Source organism: Schistocerca nitens, chromosome 7 (genome assembly GCF_023898315.1).
Source record: "Schistocerca nitens isolate TAMUIC-IGC-003100 chromosome 7, iqSchNite1.1, whole genome shotgun sequence".
Taxonomy (NCBI): Eukaryota; Metazoa; Arthropoda; class Insecta; order Orthoptera; family Acrididae; genus Schistocerca; species Schistocerca nitens.
The window spans coordinates 292,035,137-292,060,109 of NC_064620.1; the positions used below are offsets into that span (position 1 = coordinate 292,035,137).

Here is a 24,973-nt window from a genome sequence, read left to right on the forward strand (position 1 = left end):
CTTTTAACTATTACTTCGAAAAAATAAAGCTACAGAAATGACTTCTCGTATGTTTGCAGGTACATATGTGCAGGTCTGGTACACACTGAAATCCCCGCTCCTAATTACAGTATCACGCGTTAGTAGGGCCAAAACAAAATGTTGCAGTCCATTTCTCCTTTATTTTTTCGAGGCGATAGTTAATACTTGATCCCGCTCGCATAAATCAAGCCTGCTTATATGTAGTTACGTACGAGTGCATACGACACCATGGGTAACATACAAGAGCACATAAAAAAGAGCAAAATTTTTGTAAAACTGAACTTATCTCTGTACTTATTTATGAACGTAAATGTACAGTTCTTGCATATAGCTTTCGTCAGAACAGAATTTACAGAAGGGGAATTTCAGGGAATGTGGAGCTTATTCAAGTACAAGAGCAGGAAGTATAGCAGATTAAGCATGTAAAGTAAAGAAATGCTGCAACATTTGGTACGATAACATACAGAAGGTGGGTAACATATATCTTTCACCAACTGGCACCATCTCATGAAGCGGCTAGCAGGGGGGCAATAAAAGTGTTCACAATAGGATGAGACCAGGATTTGTGAAAGCTGAAGTCAGGAGCCAAGGCCATCTATGTTGGCTAGAAACAGGCAAATTACCCTATATCAAATGTTGTAATTTCTAAAATACCTTGGCATTTTTGAGATGCTTAGTTTCCATGTTAATTTATTTGCCGAAAGTTAGCTCAGAAATTTGTAGACTGATACATATAAAAATGTACTAATGTACAAATCGATCCAAAGCATCCAGACATATATTAAGGGGCATTAAGATAGGACGCATCCGCCTTTCGCCTTTAAAACGGCTTTTACTCTGCTGGGACACTTTCAGTGCAGTCTCTGAATGTCTGAGACCATTCTTCCTCAAAAGCCGAAAACGTTGAAGCGAATGATAAGCGACGCTGAGATCTGGAGCGAAGTCGACCTCAAGTGTTTTGCACTGAGTTTCTGGGCAGGCTAGTACATCTCAGAAATGTTACTGTCCACAAACTATTGTCTCACAGATGCTACTTTATAACAGTGAGGATTGTCATCTTGACACAAAAGTCATCACCTGCAAATTATTCCTATATCGTACACAGTACACAGTGCTGTAAAATATGAATTTAGCGTTTTCTTAAGTGCAATAAGAGGACCACATCCTCGCCACATAAAACGGACCCATGCTGCGACACTATCTCCTCTGTACTTTCATGTTGGCACTTATATGCTGGCAGGTAACGTTACCTAAACACAAACCCACTGGAGTGGCACTGGATACGGCTGAATCTCCACTAAAAATCACTCGCTTTCAGGTGTGTATTGACCAGTGGCGTCGTTCTTTACACTTTGGCTTTGAGGAGCTCCTCGATCAATATGTCCCGTTCTTTTGAACTCACGAGGGATTCCTTAGGCTGATTTCATGTGATTTCTTACAACCAACCTCCGCAGTGGTCCCTGTCCATCTGTACATGAGGTCTGCCTGTTCTCGTTTTAGCTGTGGTTGTTGCTTTCCGTTTTACAATCACGTCACCAACAGTCGACTTGGACGGATCGGAAGGGTTGCAGTGTCCCTGCTGGATTTGTTACTCAGATGACATCCAGTGCTAGACCACGTCAGAACTCACTGAGCTCTTGTGGCTGCCTCTGCCTGCTGTTACCCTTTCTTTCCTGACTGCTCAACACCCCTTTTCCGATGGAGAGTTCACATCTAGCGGTCAGTTCCGCTCGACATAGCGGTGTCCACATTTGACTTGATAGTGTACGAAAATGGTTTTTCGAGGGTATCATGACCTCCCGCGACTCCCCTCCTCCCGCTCACTCCCCCTTTGGCTCCGCGCCTGAGCCAGAGCTGGAAGAAAGGTTCGAAATCTGAGGGAAGACTTGATTGTAGCTCTGATTATGACACGGCCAGATTAAAAAAAAAAAAAAAAACAACCTGTACAGGGTGATTCAGCTGCCCCTACCGCAGTCGTTTTATGCAACCTGCTACGTTATATCTGGCATTCAGATTCCACGCGCGAGATTATCATACTCTCTCGCTTGTTACGCACAATATATTACTCGTACAGAAAAAATAAACAAGATATTTTTCGTAGGAAATTCACTGCAGTGAAGTTTTGTACTGAGACACATTTTCGCCGGAGGCCGCAGTTTTCGAATTATTCGAGAAAAAAGTAAAAAGTGACTTTCTGACGAGCTACCACCCCCCACCCCCCACACTCATCCTTCACCACTCAGGATTTCTAGTACGCACACCGTGACACTCCCACATACTACTGTACAAAAATTTCCGACTACACGAACTATTCCCGATATTCGGCCGTTTTTTCTATTGCCTGGGCTATTACGCCACCAATATAGTCGGCTAACGTTATTAATTTAAATGTGCCCGTGAGGGTAACGAAAGAAAAACAACTTTCGTAAACGCCACGCTAAAACTAATTACGTTCACAATTCGGTGAAACTTAACCTTTAGAAACACAGTAGTTTCGTAGATTAATTAATGAATACAACGATGCAATTGTTTATTATATCTCTTAAAATTCAGAAAATTCTTTGGTAAAATTTACACAAACGTCAGTTTTACAATTTGTAAGTTCCCGACTAAGCCGGTAGCGTAACAAGATCGATCAGTGAAGACCACAAAAGGTCGAAGGTGGAGTCTAATTCGCGCAGTCGCAAATTTTTGTACGGTAGTAGGAGGGAGTTCCATAAACAACGTACTAGAAATCCTGTCCGATGGGGGCAGAGTGCGGGAATGGAGGTACATTTGGAGGTACGAGTAACTACTCTACGTTTCCCTTGAATAAGTCGAAAGCTACGTTTCCCAGTGTTGCGGTACAAAATTTAACTGCATTAAATTTCCTCCAAAAAAGGTGTTGTTCATTATTTATGTATGATTAATACATTGCGCGTAGCGAGCGAGAGAATATGGAAATTTGGCGCGTGGTTTTTGAGGCCGAGATGTAACATTGCGGCTTGCATAAAATGACAGTGATAGGGGCTCTATAAAAGGCCGGACGAGTCTTAATTTTAATCTATGTGTTGGGCTACACCTATTACAATTGCAAAACGCATTCGATGTTGTCTAGGAATTCTCACCTACATTTAGCAGGCGCGCAACTCGGTTTTATCGCTGAACACTCTGTGAAGGAACATAGGAGAGGGAAACTGCGGGATGCGTATGCTCGCGCGCACGCGTGCCGGCCCCAGTATGGACTTCAAAGGGTACTTTACGCAGTTTCTGCAGCGCGCATTATAATTCGGGAATATTAAAAGCATACACGTGCGCGGGGCGGGCTGCTCTAATTAAAGCCCAGGGCGAGAACCGCCGATATTTCTCGCAGCCAGCGGGCGGCCGCTTAATTTGGATGCCCGGGGCGGACGTGCGCATAGTTGGCGGCGCCACGCTGGCTGGCTGGTTGCAGACTCCTCAGGAGGGAAGGCCGCCGGCTAATGGTAGCGCACCGTACCGGAACGAACGGGCGCCACGCAGCCGCAGTTATAATGTCGCCGTTCGACGTTCACTCTCGCAAAAGCTAATGTAATTTTAAACGCAAAAAGGACAAACGGAATTAGCGGGGCTGGCGTCCATTAAAAGCGAGTACCGTGACGGATTTTTGAGATTTTTTACGATGGCGAAGCCGAATTTATGGATTACACGAGAGTCATACCACTGAACGAGAGAGAGAGACAGACAGACTTGTGTTTTTGTAAAACCTATGCTACTCACACGAATACCCCCTCGATAATTCAAACATTCTGTCAAATTCTGTTTACTTCTCTTAATTTCGTGATATGATATCTCTCGCTCACTAACGAACTTCAGGCGTAATTCTTGGCTGCAGCCGCCTCGAATCCTGGTGACGAAAAATTTACAGTCCGCAAGAAACTGAAGGATGGTTGCGTACAGTTCGGTCAAGAGACTGTACGTCTTTTTAATTTATTTTTGATTTTTTGGTCATAAGTTCTTTTCCCAAGTTGTAGTATCTGTTTCACTGCTGTTGATTTTATTTATTGAAATTTTAATATAAAATTATTTTCATTGCGAAATTATATCTGTTAATTAAAATCGCGACTCGTGGCGAGAGCGATGGTGTATCTCTGGTGCTAATTCACTCCCCGGGCAGTTTTAAATTCATTATTCAGTAATCAGACATATGGGTGATCTACGTACGAGTTCTGGTTGCTACTCCTGAAATTGCTAATTTCTTACTTACGAGAACATCCGATATTGGAATGTTCACACGGTACCTGAGCTTTGAATCACATTTAAACTGAAACCTCAAGTTACGATAGTAATATAAAAGTAAAAGGTTACAGCACAGAAATCACACAGACAACCGGTTGCAAACAACGGTTTGGTACATTGATCTAGGTTTCGACATCTCTAAGGATGTCTTCATCAAAATGAAATTTTAAGAAACCGTAAAGTTGTTCGTAGCAAGGCATACATTCCTTTCTAGCAACGTAACTTTACGGTTTCTTAAAATTTCATTGTGATGAAGACATCCTTAGAGGTGTCGAAACCTAGGTCAATGCACCAAACAGTTACTTGCAACCCCTTGGCTGTGTGATTCCTATGCTGAAACTTTTATGCGGCTGCTGAGAGACAGCCATATTTAAAACTGTAGTAAAAGGTTAACTCCGTTCTCATTTTATAGTCTGATCGAGACTAATTGTTTTTTTACGTTTAAGAGTTTGTCCTGTCTACATGTTAAACGACCGCTGCTGCTGCGGACAACTTATTGGCCATTCTGTGAAAATACACTACTGGTCATTAAAATTGCTACACCACGAAGATGACGTGCTACAGACGCGAAATTTAACCGACAGGAAGAAGATGCTGTGATATGCAAATGATTAGCTGTTCAGAGCATTCACACAAGTTTGGCGCCGGTGGCAACGCATACAACGTGCCGACATGAGGAAAGTTTCTAACCGATTTCTCATATACACAAACAGTAGTTGACCGGCGTTGCCTGGTGAAACGTTGTTGTGATGCCTCTTGTAAGGAGGAGAAATGCGTACCATCACGTTTCCGACTTCGATAAAGGTCGGATTGTAGCCTATCGCGATTGCGGTATATCGTATCGCGACATTGCTGCTCGCGTTGGTTGAGATCCAATGACTGTTAGCAGAATAAGGAATCGGTAGGTTCAGGAGGGTAATACGGAACGCCGTGCTGGATCCCAACGGACTCCTATCACTAGCAGTCGAGATGACAGGCATCTTATCCGCATGGCTGTAACGGATGGTGCAGCCACGTCTCGATCTCTGAGTCAACAGATGGGGACGTTTGTAAGACAACAACCATCTTCACGAACAGTTCGACGACGTTTGCAGCAGCATGGACTATCAGCTCGGAGACCATGGCTGCGGTTACCCTTGACGCTGCATCACAGACAGGAGCGCCTGCGATGGTGTACTCAACGACGAACCTGGGTGCACGAATGGCAAAACGTCATTTTTTCGGATGAATCCAGGTTCTGTTTACAGTATCATGATGGTCGCATCCGTGTTTGGCGACATCGCGGTGAACGCACATTGGAAGCGTGTATTCGTCGTCGCCATACTGGCATATCACCCGGCGTGATGGTATGGGGTGCCATTGGTTACACTTCTCGGTCACCTCTTGTTCGCACTGACGGCACTTTGAACAGTGGACGTTAGATTTCAGATGTGTTACGACCCGTGGCTCTACCCTTCAATCGATCCGTACGAATCCCTACATTTCAGCAGGATAATGCACGACCGCATGTTGCAGGTGCTATACGGGCCTCTCTGGATACAGAAAATGTTCGACTGCTGCCCTGGCCAGCACATTCTCCAGATCTCTCACCAATTGAAAACGTCTGGTCAATGGTGACCGAGCGACATGCTCGTCACAATACGCCAGTCACTACTCTTGATGAACTGTGGTATCGTGTTGAAACTGCATGGACAGCTGTTACCTGTACAAGCTCTGTTTGAATCAATGACCAGGCGTATCGAGGCCGTTATTACGGCCAGAGTTGGTTGTTCTGGGTACTGGTCTCTCAGAATATATGCACCCATATTGCGTAAAAATGTAATCACATGTCAGTTCTAGTATAATATATTTGTCCAATGAATACCCGTTTATCATCCGCATTTCTTCTTGGTGTAGCAATTTTAATGGCCAGTAGTGTATAAGGGGCAGTGAAATGAAAATGAGACAGATGGAAAAAAGTAAGTAAACCGTTTATCATTTCAAAAGTAGTGGCCGTAACTGTTAATACACTTACCCCACTGTGACACAAGAGGGTCAAGGCCCTCATGGACAAATGTTTGCTGTTACCTACAGAAGCATCTCGCGGAAGCAAATCGTGCACCTCCTCGTCCAATGCAAATGGACGGCCACGAATGTCTTTCTTCTGGTTCCATAAACATGGAAATCGCATGGGAGGAGATCGGGATTTTATGGAGGATGCGTATGAGCTTCGTAGCTTGTACAGTGTAGTCGAAGCAACGTTAGCAACATTTGGGCATGCGTTATCCCACGACAGAATGATGACGTCTGCCAACATTCCTCAGCACTGACCCTCTTGTGCCACAGTGGTATGTATGTATTGTTACGGCGATTACTTTTGAAGTAATAAACAGTTTCATTACCTTTTTGCGTTAGTCTTGTTCTCAGACTGTCCCTTAAACATTTTTAGAAATTTCTTTCTCAAATTAAAACCTCTGATTGTTACTAGTATTTCTTTGGCAAGGCATGGTCTCTTTGCCGATACTGATTTGCTTGTTTTACTTCACAAGTAGCACTACTACTGCATTTCGTCTATCATCTAGTCCCCAGTTTTCATATTAAGTCTGTTGCTAATTCCGTTTGTGCTATATCTCAATCGTTTCATCTGTATTTGTGTTACTGTCAAATCATACTCTGTGATCAGTAGACAGTTCAAAAGTGGTTCAAATGGCTCTGAGCACAATGGGACTTAACTTCTGAGGTCATCAGTCCCTTAGAAATTAGAACTACTTAAACCTAACTAACCTAAGGACATCACACACATCCACGCCCGAGGCAGGAGTGGAACATGCGACCGTAGCGGTCGCGCGGTTCCAAACTCTAGCGCCTAGAACCGCTCGACCACTCCGGCCGGCAATAGACAGTTCATCCCGTTCAGCAAGACTTACTTACACAGAGGTTGTCTCTTCAGAGAATCCAATAATTAACATTCTTGTCAAGTAGAGATGATATAAAAATGCACACTAGCTATGGCAACGAAAGCGTTTCTGAAGAAGAGAAATTTGTTAACATCGAGTATAGATTTAAGTGTCAGGAAGTCGTTTCTGAAAGTATTTGTATGGAGTGTAGCCATGTATGGAAGTGAAACATGGACGATAAATAGTTTGGACAAGAAGAGAAAAGAAGCTTTCGAAATGTGGTGCAACAGAAATGCTGAAGATTAGATGGGTAGATCACGTAACTAATGAGGAGGTATTGAATAGGATTGGGGAGAAGAGAAGTTTGTGGCACAACTTGACAAGAAGAAGGGACCGGTTGGTAGGACATGTTCTAAGGCATCACGGGATCACAAATTTAGTAGTGGAGGGCAGCGTGGAGGGTAAAAATCGTAGAGGGAGACCAAGAGATGAATACACTAAGCAGATTCAGAAGGATGTAGGTTGCAGTAAATGCTGGGAGATGAAGAGGCTTGCACAGGATAGAGTAGCATGGAGAGCTGCATTAAACCAGTCTCAGGACTGAAGAGCACAGCAACAACAACAACAACCATATCGCTTCATAAACAGCATTACACTACGTCACAGTTATACGTGACTGTACTTAGAATAGAATATTGTTAGTTACCCAAGGAAAATGGTCAAGGGTATGTATCGGCCATCAATGGCATACGGCTCGATGAGAACACTGTAGAGGATGTCACTCCTAACAGCCATCAGACGCGTTTTCCCTAGAGTTTCGGCAGATATTTACTATTTCATTTTTGCATTGTGTAGCTGGAGTCAGCTCAAACAAAGACGGCTCATCAGCTCCTTCATTCGATGCGCAGTGTCGGCTGAAAGCGCCGGTCTGTTTCCATTGACATACAAAATTATTTTTAAAGGGGGATTTTACGCGACCACTCGATAGAGCGGTACCAGATTAGTCTATTTTGATGTTTGTTTCATCGATGTGTATTAACAGGGTCAATAAAACACGAAGAATAACCAATACTGCAGGAGCGACTGAGCAGCGCTCTTGCATGGCGGTAGTCGGCAGCTCCGGCCAGGGCTGTGCGGCCGCTGCTGGGGTACCTGTTAATACACAGCGATAAAACGAATATCAGAACAGACTGTTTGGGACCACTCTGTCGAGTCGCCACGTAAAATTCTGCTTTATAATCATTTTTTAACTGGAAACAATTCGACGCTTTTCGTGAACACTGGGAGACGCCTGAAAAATGCGAGCAGCAGTATTTTGTGGGGTGCCTCCAGTTACACATTGCAGAAACAAAATTACAAATATCTGCGGACATAGTAAAGAAAATTTGGTTGCTAACTGTTCCGAGGGACACCCGGTCTACTCAGTTTTTGACACACTTGTGACACAGAGACATTTTAGTATTGACAGCAGTTTCAATGACGCACTGTGTGTATTTTATTTGACACCATAAGTAAGATCGTTGTAAATAATTTATTGATGATGATGATGATGATGTGGAGGAGGATGATGGGTCGATGTAAATTAGTAATTAATAAGGCCTTATTTCGTCATCAGTTGTTGACATTTATGCAATATGACTTTTTCCAGATACAATCATCGGTCGTCATGATAACCGTGGTTCCCGTCGAACTCCGAGGACAGAAAGTCAAGGATCGGATGATAGTAAATATTCCTCGTAAAATAGAAGTGTCAGATTAAAAATTTAAGTGAAATGAGACCGCGCAGTTTACTTGAAAGTCATTTAGCACTCGATGATGAGCCCTTTCTATACACTAATGGACGTGCAGCGCAATGCCGTGGCGCCCAATTCCAGGCCGGTAGCGTCGACACGGCAGAGGCCAGCGCCGCAAATACGCAATCGCGTCCTCCAGTACGGCAAGCCAGCCAACCTTTAGAGCAGAGTAATTGCACGCGCCTCGCTCTCGCGAAGCTCATTAGGCATTCCATTACGTTAGAGCTGGCAGGCCACAGGCAGGTCCATCTGCGGCAGCCGACCGGCGCCCTCGACTCTGAAAATCAGACTGATTAGGTCGACGGAAAGCCGCAACCAGCGGTCGGCCAGGCGCGCTGCCTCTGCATGCCACAACTCAGAACTGCAGGCGCCGCAATGAAGGCTTGGTGGAAGTGCGGGGGGAGGGGGGGGGGGGAGGGACTCCGAGAACAAACGGACCTATGGCAACGCGAATGGCTTTGGGATTGATCTCGCAATCACTATTCTCTATTCTGCATGCGTCCCTCGGCGTGAAAACGGTCCATAACACAGAAAGATAACAAAAGTCATGGGATAGCTCCTAATGCTGTGTCGGATACCATTTTGCCCGGCGTAGTGCAGCAGCTCGATGTGGCATGATCACAACAAGTCGTTGGAAGTGCAATGAAGAAATGTTGAGCCATGTTGCCTCTGTATCCGTCCATAATTGCGAAAGTGTTGCCGGTGCAAAAATTTGTGCACGACCTGATTATTATGATTATGTCCGATAAATGATCGATGGGATTCATGTCGGGTGATCTGGGTTAGCAAATCATTCGCTCGAATCGTCCAGAATGTTCTTCAATCCAACCGCGAACAGTTGTGGCCCGGTGACATGGCACATCGTCATCCATAACAATTCCATCGTTGTATAGGAACATGAAGTTCACGAATGGCTTCAGATAGTCTCAAAGTAGCACAACATAACCAACTACAGTCAATGGTCGGTTCAGTGGGACCAGAGGACTCGGTCCGTCCCACGTAAACATAGCCCACACTATTGTGGAGCCATCACTAGTTTACACAGCGCCTTCTTGACAGCTTGGGTCCATGGCTTCTTGGGGTCTGCATCAGCTTTCAACAACTAAGTTCAGGACCACGGTTTTACAGTCGTCTAGGGTCCAACCGATGTGGTCACGAGCCCAGGAGAGGCACTGCAAGGGGTGTGTTGCTTCAGCAAAGGCACTCGCGTCAGTCGTCTGCTGCCATAGCCCATTAATGCCAAACTTCGACGGATACGTTCGTTGTACGTCCCACATTGATTTCTGCGGTTATTTCACGCATTGTTGCTTGTCTATTAGCACCGACAACTCCACGCAAAATATGCTGCTCTTGGTCGTTAAGTGAAGGCCGTCGGCCACTTCGTTGCCCGTGGCGTCAGGTAATGTCTCAGTTTTGTATTCTCGGCGCACTCTTGACACTGTGGATCTCGGAATATCGAATTCCGTTCCGAAATAAAATGTTCCCTGCGTGTAGCTCAAACTACCATTCTGCGCTCAAAGTCCGTTAGTTCCCGTAGTTCGGACATAATCACATTGTAAACCTTTTCGCGTGAATTATCTGAGTTCAAATGACAACTCTGCCAATGCACTGCTCTTTTATAACTTGCGTACGCGATACTACCGCCGTGAGTAAACGAGCATATCGCTGTCCGACGCGATAGCGTCTGTGCACTGAAGTGCACTGTGTCTTCATATCTTATTAACAATTTCCTGCCCTCTCTTTTGGAGGCTTGCTGAATGTTAGCAGGTCATATAAACACACTAGAAAAATGTCTACTCCCCTCTCCCCTGGCCCCTAATACCGTGTCTCAACGCACCTGTTCGACGAGGAAGAGAGACAGCTATGTCAGCTTGTGGTGTTACATCTCACCTGCCCACATATTCCGCTACCAAATGTCACCCAATGGAGTCGCTGCCATACCGCGTGGCTTCTTAGCTCACTCGAGACTAATTGCAGGCGCTAATCAACCAGTCATTTTGAATATGGATTAATCCAAGCGAATCTAGGGTCGTAGGTGAACAGGGACTGAAGTGTCGCAGTCATAACGATGGGAAGAATCCAAAGTCCACTTCGTGATTGAGATATGCGAGAGCTATTCGTTTATTAAGGTCTGATTGGTATTGAAATGCAAGGCATAGTGAAAATCAGAAATGTTGTAGACTCAGGTGACGAAAGTCATTTGATATCTGCTAATATAGTGTCGGGTCTTCTTCTGCCCGGCGAAGTGCAGCAGCTCTACGTAGCACGGATTCAACAAGTCGTTGCAAGTCCACTGCAAAAATACTGAGCCATGCTGCCGCAATAGCCGTCCATAATTGCGGAAGTGTTGCCGACGCAGGATTTTGCCCACGAACTGACTTCTCGATTATTCCAGTTATCCCCAGAAGTGTTCATTGCGATTCATGTCGGGCGATCTAGGCGGCCAGATCATTTGCTCAAACTGCACAGAACGTTCTTCAAACCAGTCACGAACAACTGTGGGCCGGTAGCATGGCGCATCGTTTAGGTATATGAAGATCATGAACGGCTGCCATTAGTCTCCAAGTAGCCGAACATAACCATTTCCAGTCAATGATAGGTTCAGTTGGACCAGAGGATCCAGTCCATTGTTTATTTCTGTTAGATTTGAACTGTTTATTGTTATTCCACTTTTGTATACACTGTTCACTGCCAGCTATGTACTATTTTTTGTTTTTTTGCCTCATTAGAAAAGGCCGTAAAATGAACCAGTTGGAACTAGCCGCCAAACATATGTACTGCACTTGTTCACAAATTCGTTAATAAACGCTCCACGAAAAAGAGAAAAATCTCATAAGCTCTTAGCAGCAGTTACCGTTCCGATCGAAAAGTGGTAAATATATCTATTGAATGGAGTGGATGGACTGCTTAGTGCACAGTTCTGCTAAGGGATAAACGAGAAAATAAGTGAGAAACAGGTGACGACAAAAATCGAAGGCGAAAGAGAATATATGAGAAGAGTTTAAGCAGTAATGTTACTGCAGACACAAGACTGTACGGGGTAGGGAAGCCATAAAAGCCATGTGAAATATCTCGCAAATGCTGGGAAGCCTTTGAAGGATAGGGGCAACATCTAGGCGAATGGTACGAGCGGGCATTAACTCGGGATGAAGTCCCTGAAACTTTCTGTTTAAATCACGTAGCAGTGTGAAGGCAATGAGTACGAAATGCGTTGTATGTACAGGGTGTCCTGAAAAGGACACCCTGATTTCAAAATTAAATATCTCGAAAACAAAGATCGATAGAGGAATGCAGTAAACGGTATGTTTATTGAGAAAGCTGTAAGAAGTTTGTACAGCAGTTTGAAATAATAGTTACAAAAGCTGCTAACAGATGGCGCTGTAATCGCCATACGTAATGCCTAGTATAAATAGTGATCCGGTGCCCAGAGCGATCAGTTCCACTATTGAAACGGGAAAGGAGGTTAGCGTACCGAAGGAAGAGATTAAAACCATGTACTCCATTGAACAACGCGTTTTTCTGGTGCTAGAGTACCACAGGTTAGAAGAAAGTCCTACGGCAACAAGGCTAAGTTTTCAAGCACGATTTAATGTTCCAAAAGAACCCGATGCGAAAACCATTCGTACGCTCTTCGCAAAATTTCAACGAACAGGCAGCGTAACTGATGATATAGTGGGGCATGTTGGCTGCAAGCAAACCGTAGTTACGCCTGAAAATATCGCCACAGTTTCTGGAATTATTCAGCGAAATCCAATGTCATCCGTCCGTAGAATTGAATCTGAGACTGGTTTGAAGCGTTCCAGCACGCAGAAAATACTGAGAAAGAGCCTACACGTGTTTCCATTCAAAATTCAAACGCACCAGGCCATACCCGTACGAGCTGTGCAACAAAGGGTTGCCTTTGCTAATCAGATGCTCACAATGATTGATAGTGAAGGATTTGATGTTCGCTGCATCTGGTTTACAGATGAAGCACACTTCCACCTGAACGGATACGTGAATAAGCAGAACTGGCGATTTTGGGGTTCCGAAAAGACATATTGGTGTGAAGCGAAACCCCTGTATTCTCCTAAAGTTACGGTGTGGGCTGCAGTATGCAGCAGAGGCATTATTGGCCCTTTTTTCATTCGAGAAACGGTCACTGGTGCACGTTACGTTGCAATTTTTGAACAATTTGTCGCCACACAGCAAGCGTTAGAGGATCGACCAGGTACTGAATGGTTTATGCAAGATGGAGCCCGACCACATCGGACCGAACAAGTGTTTCGCTTTCTTGAGGAATACTTCGGGAATCGAGTCATTGCTTTGGAATATCCCAAATTTACTGGTGCAGGCATGGATTGGCCTCCATATTCGCCGGATTTGACTCCCTGTGACTTTTTTTTGTGGCGCACAGTGAAAGAAATGGTCTACCCGAAGCATCCCGCCACGCTGGACGAGCTTGAATCGGCGATCTCTGTGGCATGTGAATCCATTTCGGTTGAGACACTACGAAATGTGATGGCGAATTTCATTCTTCGTTTGCGCCACCTCTGTAGTGCCAATGGTGAACATTTTGAAAACATTGTGATGTGATTGTTTGCAAAGATTGTTTTCATACGATTATTTCACTTATGTATGCTGATATGAGCTGTACAGCCTACAGCGCCATCTGTTAGCAGATTTTGTAACTATTATTTCAAACTGCTGTATAAACTTCTTACAGCTTTTACAATAAACATACCGTTTACGGCATTCCTCTATCGATCTTTGTTTTCGAGATATTTAATTTTGAAATCAGGGTGTCCTTTTCTGGACACCCTGTAAAAGAAGAAATTGTAAATGCAAGAGCCATTATATCAGAGAGTTAAGTTATCGACCTAATGGACACTTTACATATTCAATGAACCGATAATCAGAATACAGAAAGAAAGCAAGAGGTAGGTAACTTTTACCGCTTGGAGTGATAGACGATAAGACAAATAGCGCTGCGTAAATTGCGTCAGGGAGTACATTATCGGGGAAACTGCAATCAATGCGAAAGGGGGGCTTTGAAGAACAGTTTATCGTGGAAGTTTGGTGTAGCAAATACGTGGTGAGGTAGAGGCTTTCAGGGAATGGAGACAGATGGACGTAACGTCGAGTAAGGTCAGTCAGGATGTTTTGTCGAAAGCACTGAAAATATAACCAACGACGGACCATTATCTGCTCAAACGTGCCTGTACTAACGATGTCTGCGAAGTGCATTTGCGATGTACTGACAATGAGAGTTTCCAGCAAGAGGTTGAAATTCAAAGCCGGTACCTAACATTTGAGAAATCGAAGCATCTGACATTTTCACGACTCCGTGGCTCAATATGTAAGAACAAAGTGACCCTGATAGGGTCCATCTGTCTGTCTGAGAATTAAGAAACATTTTTCTGAGGAATGATTAGGCGTATAAAGTTCAAATTTTTGTCACATGTTAAGGTCTGTAGTCCGTCGGCGGTGTGAAACTTCACACTCAGTTCAGTCAAAAGTTACGGCCAATTATGTCGTATCGTATGATACTCCAAAAGTCACTCATCAAAATTTATAGGGTGCTTCCCGTTGACCTAGAATCATGAAATCTGACACGAAACTAGCTTTCGCAGTACAAGCAAAGGAAAAACTCCTAAACTTTTCACAAGAAAAAAATATTTCTTTTGTCGTTTGTTATCCGACTCCAAACGAGAAATTAAGATATCCTCGAAAGTCTTGGAATCCCTGGCACCGATATGTTGCCGGTATCAGTGTCGATAACACGCAACAATTGTCGATATTCTCTATTCCTGGAATGGATGAACTGTCTAAGTACGAAATTAAGTTTGTGCAGAACACTGACTGCGCGAGTCCTGATCGCATCTGGCTTGGAACCACCTGCCATCTCCAACACTGCAGGGATGCGGCTGCCAGTCGTACAGGTCAGAGATGTAACTCCATTGGAAGAAAGAAAATTTTGTAACTGGATTGTGCGCACGAAAGAATTTTCCATTTTTCTGACTTTTTTTAAAACCAGTCTGTCTCTTTAGCGTCTACACATTACAGAATAATTTCAATAGCTGCTCATGCATTTGCGTTTTGTTACGAGCAATTATAACTTGACAGGTCCTCTAATTTGCAACCAGAGGCATCGGGGACAATTAATTAATGAAAATAATGTTAGCCGGATTCGAAACGCAGCATAAACGTGAAACGCTGGATGGCTTCAAGCGATCGCGTTACAAATATGTGCAGAGAGCAGGTGCTTTACGGCGAGCACTTGTTACGTGGTGCGTGCTTCACTGATTATGAAAATAGCAGTTATACGAAATAAAGCAACGCTGTTGGTTACAGTGGGCCGAAATTCAAAGAAACGATTAAAGTTAAAGGACAAAAACAGACAAACAGTGTTTCGTGCAGCGGCCATGTGCTACGTGAAGAGATTTCCCGTGTCACTACATACGATCAGGGACGAGGCACGACAGCCTCCGCTCCTGAACAGCAGAATTAGAGCACCCTACATCTTAATTTCTAACACTCCATTTCGCCCAGATGGCGGCGACGAAGAGTCGTGGCATTCAATTGAAGAGACATAAACAGTGCTGAGGAAACATCCTTCTTCATGGCCACACAACGGTCAGCCTGGATAGAAGTCTCGTACGTCTCGCTCGATTGTGTTCCAGAAACGCAGTTCACCGTCTTATGCGATTGATTTCAGGTGGTTTGGATGTTAACCGAAAGACTATGGTGTATGTGGAGCGTTCCTTGTAGCATTTTGATAGCGACGGGGTGGTTCATTGTCTTGCTGAATTTACAAACCCTCTCAAATTCTTACAGGCATGGCGAGTGATTGGACAGCACCTTCCTGTACAGTTCACCGCGAAAAGAAAGAAAGAAACACACACCTTTATCGCCTGGCAGAATACTGCCCTGCGGTTTACCGGGGTGCATTGCCTTTTGTAGTTCGCTAGGTACTTGATGGCTCTCATTGGCGCACACCAATGGGTAACATGGCTTAACAGCCCATGTAACCTGTGTTCTAACGTCTTATAATGACGCTGAAACTCATATACTCAATATTTTTAGCTGGGTCGCTTAGCTATTAAAATTTTAAATTAATTTTTTTTTCTGAACCAGTAGTTTCTTCCCGACAGCGAGTGACCAGCCCGCCTCATCTGCTCGTGTTGCAGGTGCCGGATGCGCAAGTGGAGGGAAGACCTGCCCCCCACGAGCGTCATAATTACCTACCACAACGAAGCTCGCTCCACGCTGCTGCGTACCGTCGTCAGGTGAGTCCTCGTGTTTATTTCTTTATTTGTTCACTTAGTTCACTTAGTTCACTCTAGGCTCATCTCACCGTGATACAAGAGTTGTCACGATAATACAATAAAAATTAACAGCTCAAAATATACACTGAAGAGCCGAAGAAACTGGTACACCTGCCTATGTAGGGCCCCCGCTAGGGCCCCCGCGAGCACGCAGAAGTGCCGCAACACGACGTGGCATGGACTCGGGTAATGTGAAGCAGTGCTGGAGGGAACTGACACTATGAATCCAGCAGGGCTGTCCATAAACTCTTAAGAGTATGAGGGGGTGGAACTCTCTTCTGAACAGCACGTTCCAAAGCATCCCATATATGCTCACCAATTCTCAATAATGTTCACGTCTAGGGAGTTTGGTCGCCAGCGGAGGTGCTTAAACTCAGAAGAATGTTCCTGGAGCCACTCTGTAGCAATTCTGGACGTGTGGAGCGTCGCATTGCCCTGCTCGAATAGTCCAAGTCCGTCGAAATGCACAATGGACATGAATAGATGCAGGCGATCAGATGGTATGCTTACACCTGTCAGAGTCGTATCTAGACATATCAGGGGTTCCATACCACTCCAACTGCACACGCTCCACACCATTACAGAGCTTCCCCCAGCTCCAACAATCTCCTGCTGACATGCAGGGTCCATGGATCCATGGGGTTGTCTCTATAACTGTGCATGCACTCAATACAATTTGAAACAAAGACTCGTCCGACCAGGCAGCATGTTTCCAATCATCAACAGTCCAATGGGCGCTGACCGGCCCAGGTGAGGCATAACGCTTTGTGTCGTGCAATCATCAAGGGTACACGAGTAGGCCTACGGCTCCGAAAGCCCGTATCGACGATGTTTCGTTGAGCAGTTCGCACGCTGACACTTGTTGATGGCCCTGCATTGAAAAATACGGCAATCTGCGGAAGGGCTGCACTTCTGTCACGTTGAATGATTCTCTTCAGTCGTCATTGGTCCCTTTCTTGCAGGATCTTTATCCGGCCGCAGCGATGTCGGAGATTTGCTGTTTTATCCGATTCCTGATATTCACGGTACACTCGTGAAATGGTCGCACGGTGGCAATTCCCCGTTTCATTGCTACCTCGGAGATGTTGTGTCCTATCGCTCGTGCGCCGACTATAACACTACTTTCAGACTCACTTAAATCTTGATAACCTGTCATTGCAGCAGCAGTAACCCATTTAGCAGCTGCGCCAGACACTTGTTGTCTTATACAGGGTGTTACAAAAAGGTACGGCCAAACTTTCAGGAAACATTCCTCACACACAAAGAAAGAAAATATGTTATGTGGACATGTGTCCGGAAACGCTTACTTTCCATGTTAGAGCTCATTTTATTACTTCTCTTCAAATCACATTAATCATGGAATGGAAACACACAGCAACAGAGGATACATGCAACCATCCTCCGTCGCATGGATCCCTGATGCGCTGATGCAGCCCTGGAGAATGGCGTATTGTATCACAGCCGTCCACAATACGAGCACGAAGAGTCTCTACATTTGGTACCGGGGTTGCGTAGACAACAGCTTTCAAATGCCCCCATAAATGACCGAGCGAGGTGGCGCAGTGGTTAGCACACTGCACTCGCATTCGGGAGGACGACGGTTCAATCCCGCGTCCGGCCATCCTGATTTAGGTTTTCCGTGATTTTCGTAAATCCCTCCAGGCAAATGCCGGGATGGTTCCTTTGAAAGGGCACGGCCGACTTCCTTCCCCATCCTTCCCTAATCCGATGAGACTGATGACCTCGCTGTTTGGTCTCTTCCCAAAAACTGACGATGGTGTCGGCTGTGCCTTTGTCGTCGGGGCCGCCACCTTTAAATACCGGCTCCTCGACCACTGTTCCAGCTTTACGGCCGAGCTTTTTGCTCTCCATCAGGCCGTTCAGTATGCCCGCTGCCACCGCCATTCGTCGTATGTACTCTGCTCTGATTCCCTCAGTGCTCTGCAGAGCCTTGGAGCTCTCTATCCGGTCCATCCCTTGGTGCAACGGATCCAGCAGTCCCTCCATTCTTTCGCTGATAATGGTTCTCCTGTCAGCTTTCTGTGGGTTCCCGGACATGTAGGAGTGCCTGGGAATGAGGCTGCAGATGCTGCAGCCAAGGCTGCAGTCCTCCTGCCTCGGCCAGCCTCCCATTGTGTCCCGTCATCCGACGTTCGTGGGGTTGTTTGTAAGAGGCTTGTGTCGTTGTGGTGGGATGCTTGGTCATGCCTCCAAGGAAACAAGCTCCGGGCAGTAAAACCGCTCCCAACTACTTGGACAACCTCCTCCCGACCATCTCGGCGAGAAGAGGTCCTTCTGACCAGGTTGCGGATTGGGCATTGCCGGTTTAGCCACCGCTACCTGCTCTCCGGTGACCCAGCCCCGCAGTGCCCTTGTGGTCAAGCGTTAACAGTGCGCCATGTTTTATTGTCGTGTCCCCGCTTTAGTCAATCTCGTGTTGTCCTGTCCCTGCCATCTACTTTACCGGATATTTTAGCTGATGACGGTCGAGCAGCTGCTCGTGTTCTGCGTTTTATAACTTAGACTGGCTTGTCCAAAGACATCTAACCTTTTTACTTATTTTATCTGCATCTTTGTCAGGACTTTCTGGTGTCCCCCTCTCCCCTTGAGTTTTACTAGATTCCATGTGCTCTAACAACAGTGACTGGGCGCTAATGACCTCAGTAGCTGAGAGCCCTTAAACCCCACCACAAAAAAAAAAAAAAAAAAAAAAATCCCCAAAACAACCTAACCGAACCCCCATAAATGAAAGTCAAGAGGGTTGAGGTCAGGAGAGCATGGAGGCCATGGAATTGGTCCGCCTCTACCAATCCATCGGTCACCGAATCTGTTGTTGAGAAGCGTACGAACACTTCGGCCGAAATGTGCAGGAGCTCCATCGTGCATGAACCACATGTTGTGTCGTACTTGTAAAGGCACATGTTCTAGCAGCACAGGTAGAGTATCCCGTATTAAATCAAGATAACGTGCTCCATTGAGCGTAGGTGGAAGAACATGGGGTCCAATCAAGACATCACCAACAACGCCTGCCCAAACGTTCACAGAAAATCTGTGTTGATGACGTGATTGCACAACTGCGTGCGGATTTTCGTCAGCCCACACATGTTGATTGTGAAATTTTACAATTTGATCACGTTGGAATGAAGCCTCATCCGTAAAGAGAACATTTGCACTGAAATGAGAATTGACACATTGTTGGATGAACCATTCGAAGAAGTGTACCCGTGGAGGCCAATCAGCTGCTGATAGTGCCTGCACACGCTGTACATGGTACGGAAACAACTAGTTCTTCCGTAGCACTCTCCATACAGTGACGTGGTCAACGTTACCTTGTACAGCAGCAACTTCTCTGATGCTGACATTAGGGTTATCGTCTACTGCACGAAGAATTGCCTCGTCCATTGCAGGTGTCCTCGTCGTTCTAGGTCTTCCCCAGTCGCGAGTCATAGGCCGGAATGTTCCGTGCTCCCTAAGACGCCGATCAGTTGCTTCGAACGTCTTCCTGTCGTGACACCTTCGTTCTGGAAATCTGTCTCGATACAAACGTGCCGCGCCACGGCTATTGCCCCGTGCTAATCCATACATCAAATGGGCATCTGCCAACTCCGCATTTGTAAACATTGCACTGACTGCAAAACCACGTTCGTCATGAACACTAACCTGTTGATGCTACGTACTGATGTGCTTGATGCTAGTACTGTAGAGCAATGAGTCGCATGTCAACACAAGCACCGAAGTCAACATTACCTTCCTTCAATTGGGCCAACTGGCGGTGAATCGAGGAAGTACAGTACATACTGACGAAACTAAAATGAGCTCTAACATGGAAATTAAGCGTTTCCGGACACATGTCCACATAACATCTTTATTTGTGTGTGAGGAATGTTTCCTGAAAGTTTGGCCGTACCTTTTTGTAACACCCTGTATAGGCGTTGCCGACCGCAGCGCCGTATTCTGCCTGTTTACATATCCCTGTAATTGAATACGCATGCCTATACCAGTTTCTTTGGCGCTGCAGTGTAGATAATGATATAATACTTCAGTATGCTATATGTGGATAGGATAAGTGATCGGCCGTGACCCTGATGAAGGATCATGCTGGTTACCTGAAGTGACATAGTAAAAACACGGAACACCCAAATAGTATGGCCGGACATAGCGAATACCATCTTCGCGAATATGAGCTGAGTGCCTTAACAACTGCACCGCCTGATTCGGTTGGTCCTTATTGTAAAATGTTCTTCGATTTTGATTTAAAAAGTCTTAGTTGCCAAGTATTCCTTTATTAACAGCGCGTATCGTCTTCGTTTCAGATTACCTATTGGGCTACGTAATAGGCAAAAATTAGGGTATTGTCTTAGCTTGCCAAATTCAAAATGTGGATAAGGAATTGCTACTGACCTTAAAATTTTCGTTTTACAACATATTAAAAACCATAAAATGGGTCTGTGCTACAATGAAGCACGCGTCGAACTAGATGAATCCGCAGAGATCTAGTCAAAAATAACTAATACAACATCATGGAACCGACAGAATGCTAAACAAATAGTAAGATTTACCGAGACTTACCATATTACCATCGACCGCTGGCCAGAATGGTGCAATTTTACGGCGTTTTATTTAGTTACTGCCGATATTACTATTCTACACCCTTGGAGTAATTTCAAGATTTCTTTATGAGCGACTGTGTTCTGATTAATAGTAACCATTTAATTTCATTGTAGCGAATTAACCATTTTCATGTCCTTTTTGTAAACATTAAAATGCTGAATGTCACGTAACTGCATCGAGCGCCATGTATGTGTGTCTGCTGTGGACATTATGTACAAGTAAAATTCTAGCTAGTAAAATTCAAGGAGCCAGAAATCAAATAACAAATATACAAAGTATAGCACAAGAAATAGGACTCCAGATACTATTCGAAAAGACTGAGATAATGGTAGCAGATCCACTAGTAATCAACCGTAAAACGCTAAATAAAAGGAAAGTAAAAGTAGTGAAAACAATTTAAATACGTAGGGAAAATTATGGCATGCAACTTGGAGGGGAAACACGCATTGTAAGAAAGAATTAACAAAATGATAAGATCTCAAAAATTAACATGGTCTACATACAATAAAAAATGTCTGTCAGTCAAAACTATATTAAAACATTACAAGACATTGGTTCAACCAGAGGCGACATACGGAAGTGAAACTCTTTTCAAAGTCATCCAGAAAAACAAAATCGGCAAAATCCGAAAAGTTGAGATAAAAATAGCTTGAACATGCATAGATATGAAATATCAGAAAGATGGACAGTGGCGGATAATACCAAATGAAGTGATATTCGTCGAACTAGAGCGCATTACACATACAAGACAAGATCTCTTTTTTTGGTCACATTATGAGGACACTAGAAACGGGATTACCAAGAAAAAAATTGTAGAGAAACTTTGGAACATGATGCAATAAGTAGGAATCATAAAGGAAACCATAGAAGATATGAAAGAGCTGGAATTAACCCTGAACGATTTGTAAAACAAAACATAAAATTTAAACTAACTGAAAAATGTGTAAATAAAGTTTAAAGCAAAAATGGGGAAACGACAAGCGATGAAAAGGATATTCGCAGATAACGAGCAACCTAAAAGACCAGAACGAATGAAAAGAGATTGGGAAATTCAAAGGACCTATTGAAGATAACAGAAAATGACTGAAGTAGTCCAATGAGACCGTAAAAGCAGAAGCAAAAGAAGAAGAAGAAGAAAATTCATGGAGATTACATTAATTCTTGTAAATCTGCTAGTTTTTGTGCTCGTTGTCGTTGAGAGCAACTGATTCTGGGTTATTAGACCGATTCATGTCCCTCTTCAGATTTATTCATACACAATCGATCTCATTCGGCTTGGATCTTCTGGTATCCCGGTTACCAGAAAAACAGAGGGGAGGGAGAGAGAGAGAAAGAGAGAGAGAGAGAGAGAGAGAGAGAGAGAGAGAGAGAGAGACAGAGAGAGAGAGAGAGAGAGAGTGGCGTTCACATAAAAGGCGCTCTTCCGACGGTTGTTCGGCAAAAGTGAAAGTGGGGTCATTGGGTGGAATTTTTCCGGCTACTATCGTCATTGGACATGTAGCGATTACAAACAGAGAAACAGTGGGAGAATGTTTCTCAAAATATTATCGTCGTTCTGGTGAAGTGCCTTCTTGATAGTTGTGGTATTCATCGAGCACTATAGCTCCATCCTTGGTGGAAGGAGGCCATGAAACTGGATGCGTTTAGGCATTTTCTCTACTCGTCCACTTCTCGGACTTGTCTTCTACAAATTCTGCATTCTCTGGCTTGCACTATTTTTTGAAATCTACGGAAGGAAGACAAGAATAAAACTCCTTATTTGGCAGCATTATGCGAAAACAAGACATAATATCGGGGGACCCCAAATAAACACCAAGAAAATAGAACGACAAAGAAAATGTTTAGTGGGGATTTTGAACGGCCTTGCCACAGTGTTAATACCGATTTCCGTCAGATCACCTAACTTAAGCCCTGTCGATTGGCTAGCACTTGGATGGGTCACCGTCTGGTCTGCCGAGTGCGGGGTGCTTTCAGCCATTGTAAAGCCAGTTGAGGAGCTAGTTGATTCAGCTGTAGCGACACCGGTCACGAAAACTCACAACCGCCGGAAGAGCAGTATGCTGACCACATGCCCCTCCGTATCCGCATCCGGCGACGCCTAAGGCCTGAGGATGACACGGCGGACGGTCGGTACCGTTGGACCTTGAAGGCCTGTTCGTACGGTGTTTATTTTTGTGGGAATTTTGGATGGGAAACACGTGGCCGCAATTTAGACAAAGCCATAGTAAAACTCTACGAATGTTATCAAGTGAAAACTTAAATTGCGTCCTAGAAAACTTGGTTTTGAGGATTTTTATTACTTCACCTATATTTTTACGGATTATTTAAGGAATCTAACATCACAACACGGAACTAATTACTCGAATGCGATCACCCGTGTGCAAGACCTACTCAAGACAAAACTATAAAACTGTAATACCATTACCATACACAAAATCTCAATAAATGCGAAGCACAACTTGTTGGTTGTAAACAGTCAGAATACTCAGCATTATAATAGCATTTTACATACTAAGACATGGAGGGATCTCACCAAAATCTGCGACCTACTTCGCTGGAATCTTTCTTAACGAGTCCCTTCTCTCCTGCGTCAGGCTACGTATTCGAATACGCAACGCGATTGCCGGGATCGCAAAGATATTACCTCACCGCGATAACAAAACTGTCGCCTTAGCGGCTCAGGTATGATTGTACAGTAACGAGGAAGTCAGAGAATCGCTTTAATGTGCGACCAACTTTAGAGTCATGGGACGAGGCATTCCGAAGCGGAAGCGACATTTCAACGTCTACGTCTACTGTGACGGTGACCTTAAAATGTTTACTGTTCAGCTCTAGCCGGCCGGGGTGGCCGAGCGGTTCTAGGCGCTACAGTCTGGAACCGCGCGACCGCTTCGGTCGCAGGTTCGAATCCTGCCCTGGGCATGGGTGTGTGTGTGATATCCTTAAGTTAGTAAGGTTTAAGTAGTTCTAAGTTCTAGGGGACTGATGACCTCAGAAGATAAGTTCCATAGTGCTCAGAGCCATTTTTTTTGTTCAGCTCTACGGTATGGTAAATAAGGGCGACTATGGGTAATGTGACCGCAGAAGAGGCGCATACTTACCCTGCTCTGCAACGCTCGACTTGAATAGGGAATCGGCTGCGATATGCAGCCGCGGGGATAATTGCTGGCCCTGCCACAGCGGACTGCAACTGTGCCCCGGATACCTGTCCACAGTGACGTACGGCAGCTATGCATCGCTCCAGTGGCATGTGTTCGGCCTCTGGAATGCCATTGCTCCGTAAGCGCCGTCCCACCAGAGTCAGCATGGCGGACAAACGGCATTTGACGCACTATCGTCGCCTCGTTAAACTAATATGTTGCTAAGTGACGTATGTCTCTATACGACTGACTCTCTGGTTGATCTACTGTAAACAGGATCGTTTAGCTGTTTCTTTTTGCCTTAAAAAAGTAGCAAACGGGAGACCGCGCATTGGAGTCAAAGCAGGTATAGCTACAAATATGTAGAACTTTAAGCGGTTGACGTTCGTGGAGTCATAACATCTGCTCCTTCACCGCCATTGCTTTCCATCGTGGTATAAAAGGTATGAGACAGGTTACGCGCTGACCGAAACCGGTAACCATTGAAATAGATGTTTTATTACGGCCGAGACTGTTTGTAATCCTTTTATAAAGTACTTTTAGCCATACCGCTGTTTTTCCACGAGAAATGTTTTCAAAAATTACTCATAAAAATTAGCGGCATGTCTAAAATCGAATTCCCTTAATTTCTTACAATAATACCTAAATGTACGCGTCACGCCGGCCGAAGTGGCCGTGCGGTTCTAGGCGCTGCAGTCTGGAACCGCGAGACCGCTACGGTCGCAGGTTCGAATCCTGCCTCGGGCATGGATGTGTGTGATGTCCTTAGGTTAGTTAGATTTAACTAGTTCTAAGTTCTAGGGGACTAATGAACTCAGAAGTTGAGTCCCATAGTGCTCAGAGCCATTTTTGTACGCGTCACATCCTTCTTCACTTTATGGCGGCACACCAGTTGTGGAACACTGAAGAAATTGACGGTCACGCGTAAAACACCACATTGCGTTGCTATAGCAGCATCACCAGTAACA

The 24,973-nt window shown here is 44.8% G+C and overlaps 1 protein-coding gene across 1 annotated transcript in view; it reads left to right on the plus strand.

Moving 5' to 3' along the window:
• LOC126195581 (polypeptide N-acetylgalactosaminyltransferase 2-like) overlaps positions 1-24,973 on the plus strand; it is a 229,932-nt gene that overhangs the window by 121,460 nt on the left and 83,499 nt on the right. The window contains exon 3 of the mRNA XM_049934207.1: positions 16,117-16,215. Coding sequence (XP_049790164.1) covers positions 16,117-16,215 — 99 coding nt within the window. The remainder of the gene's footprint in view (positions 1-16,116; positions 16,216-24,973) is intronic.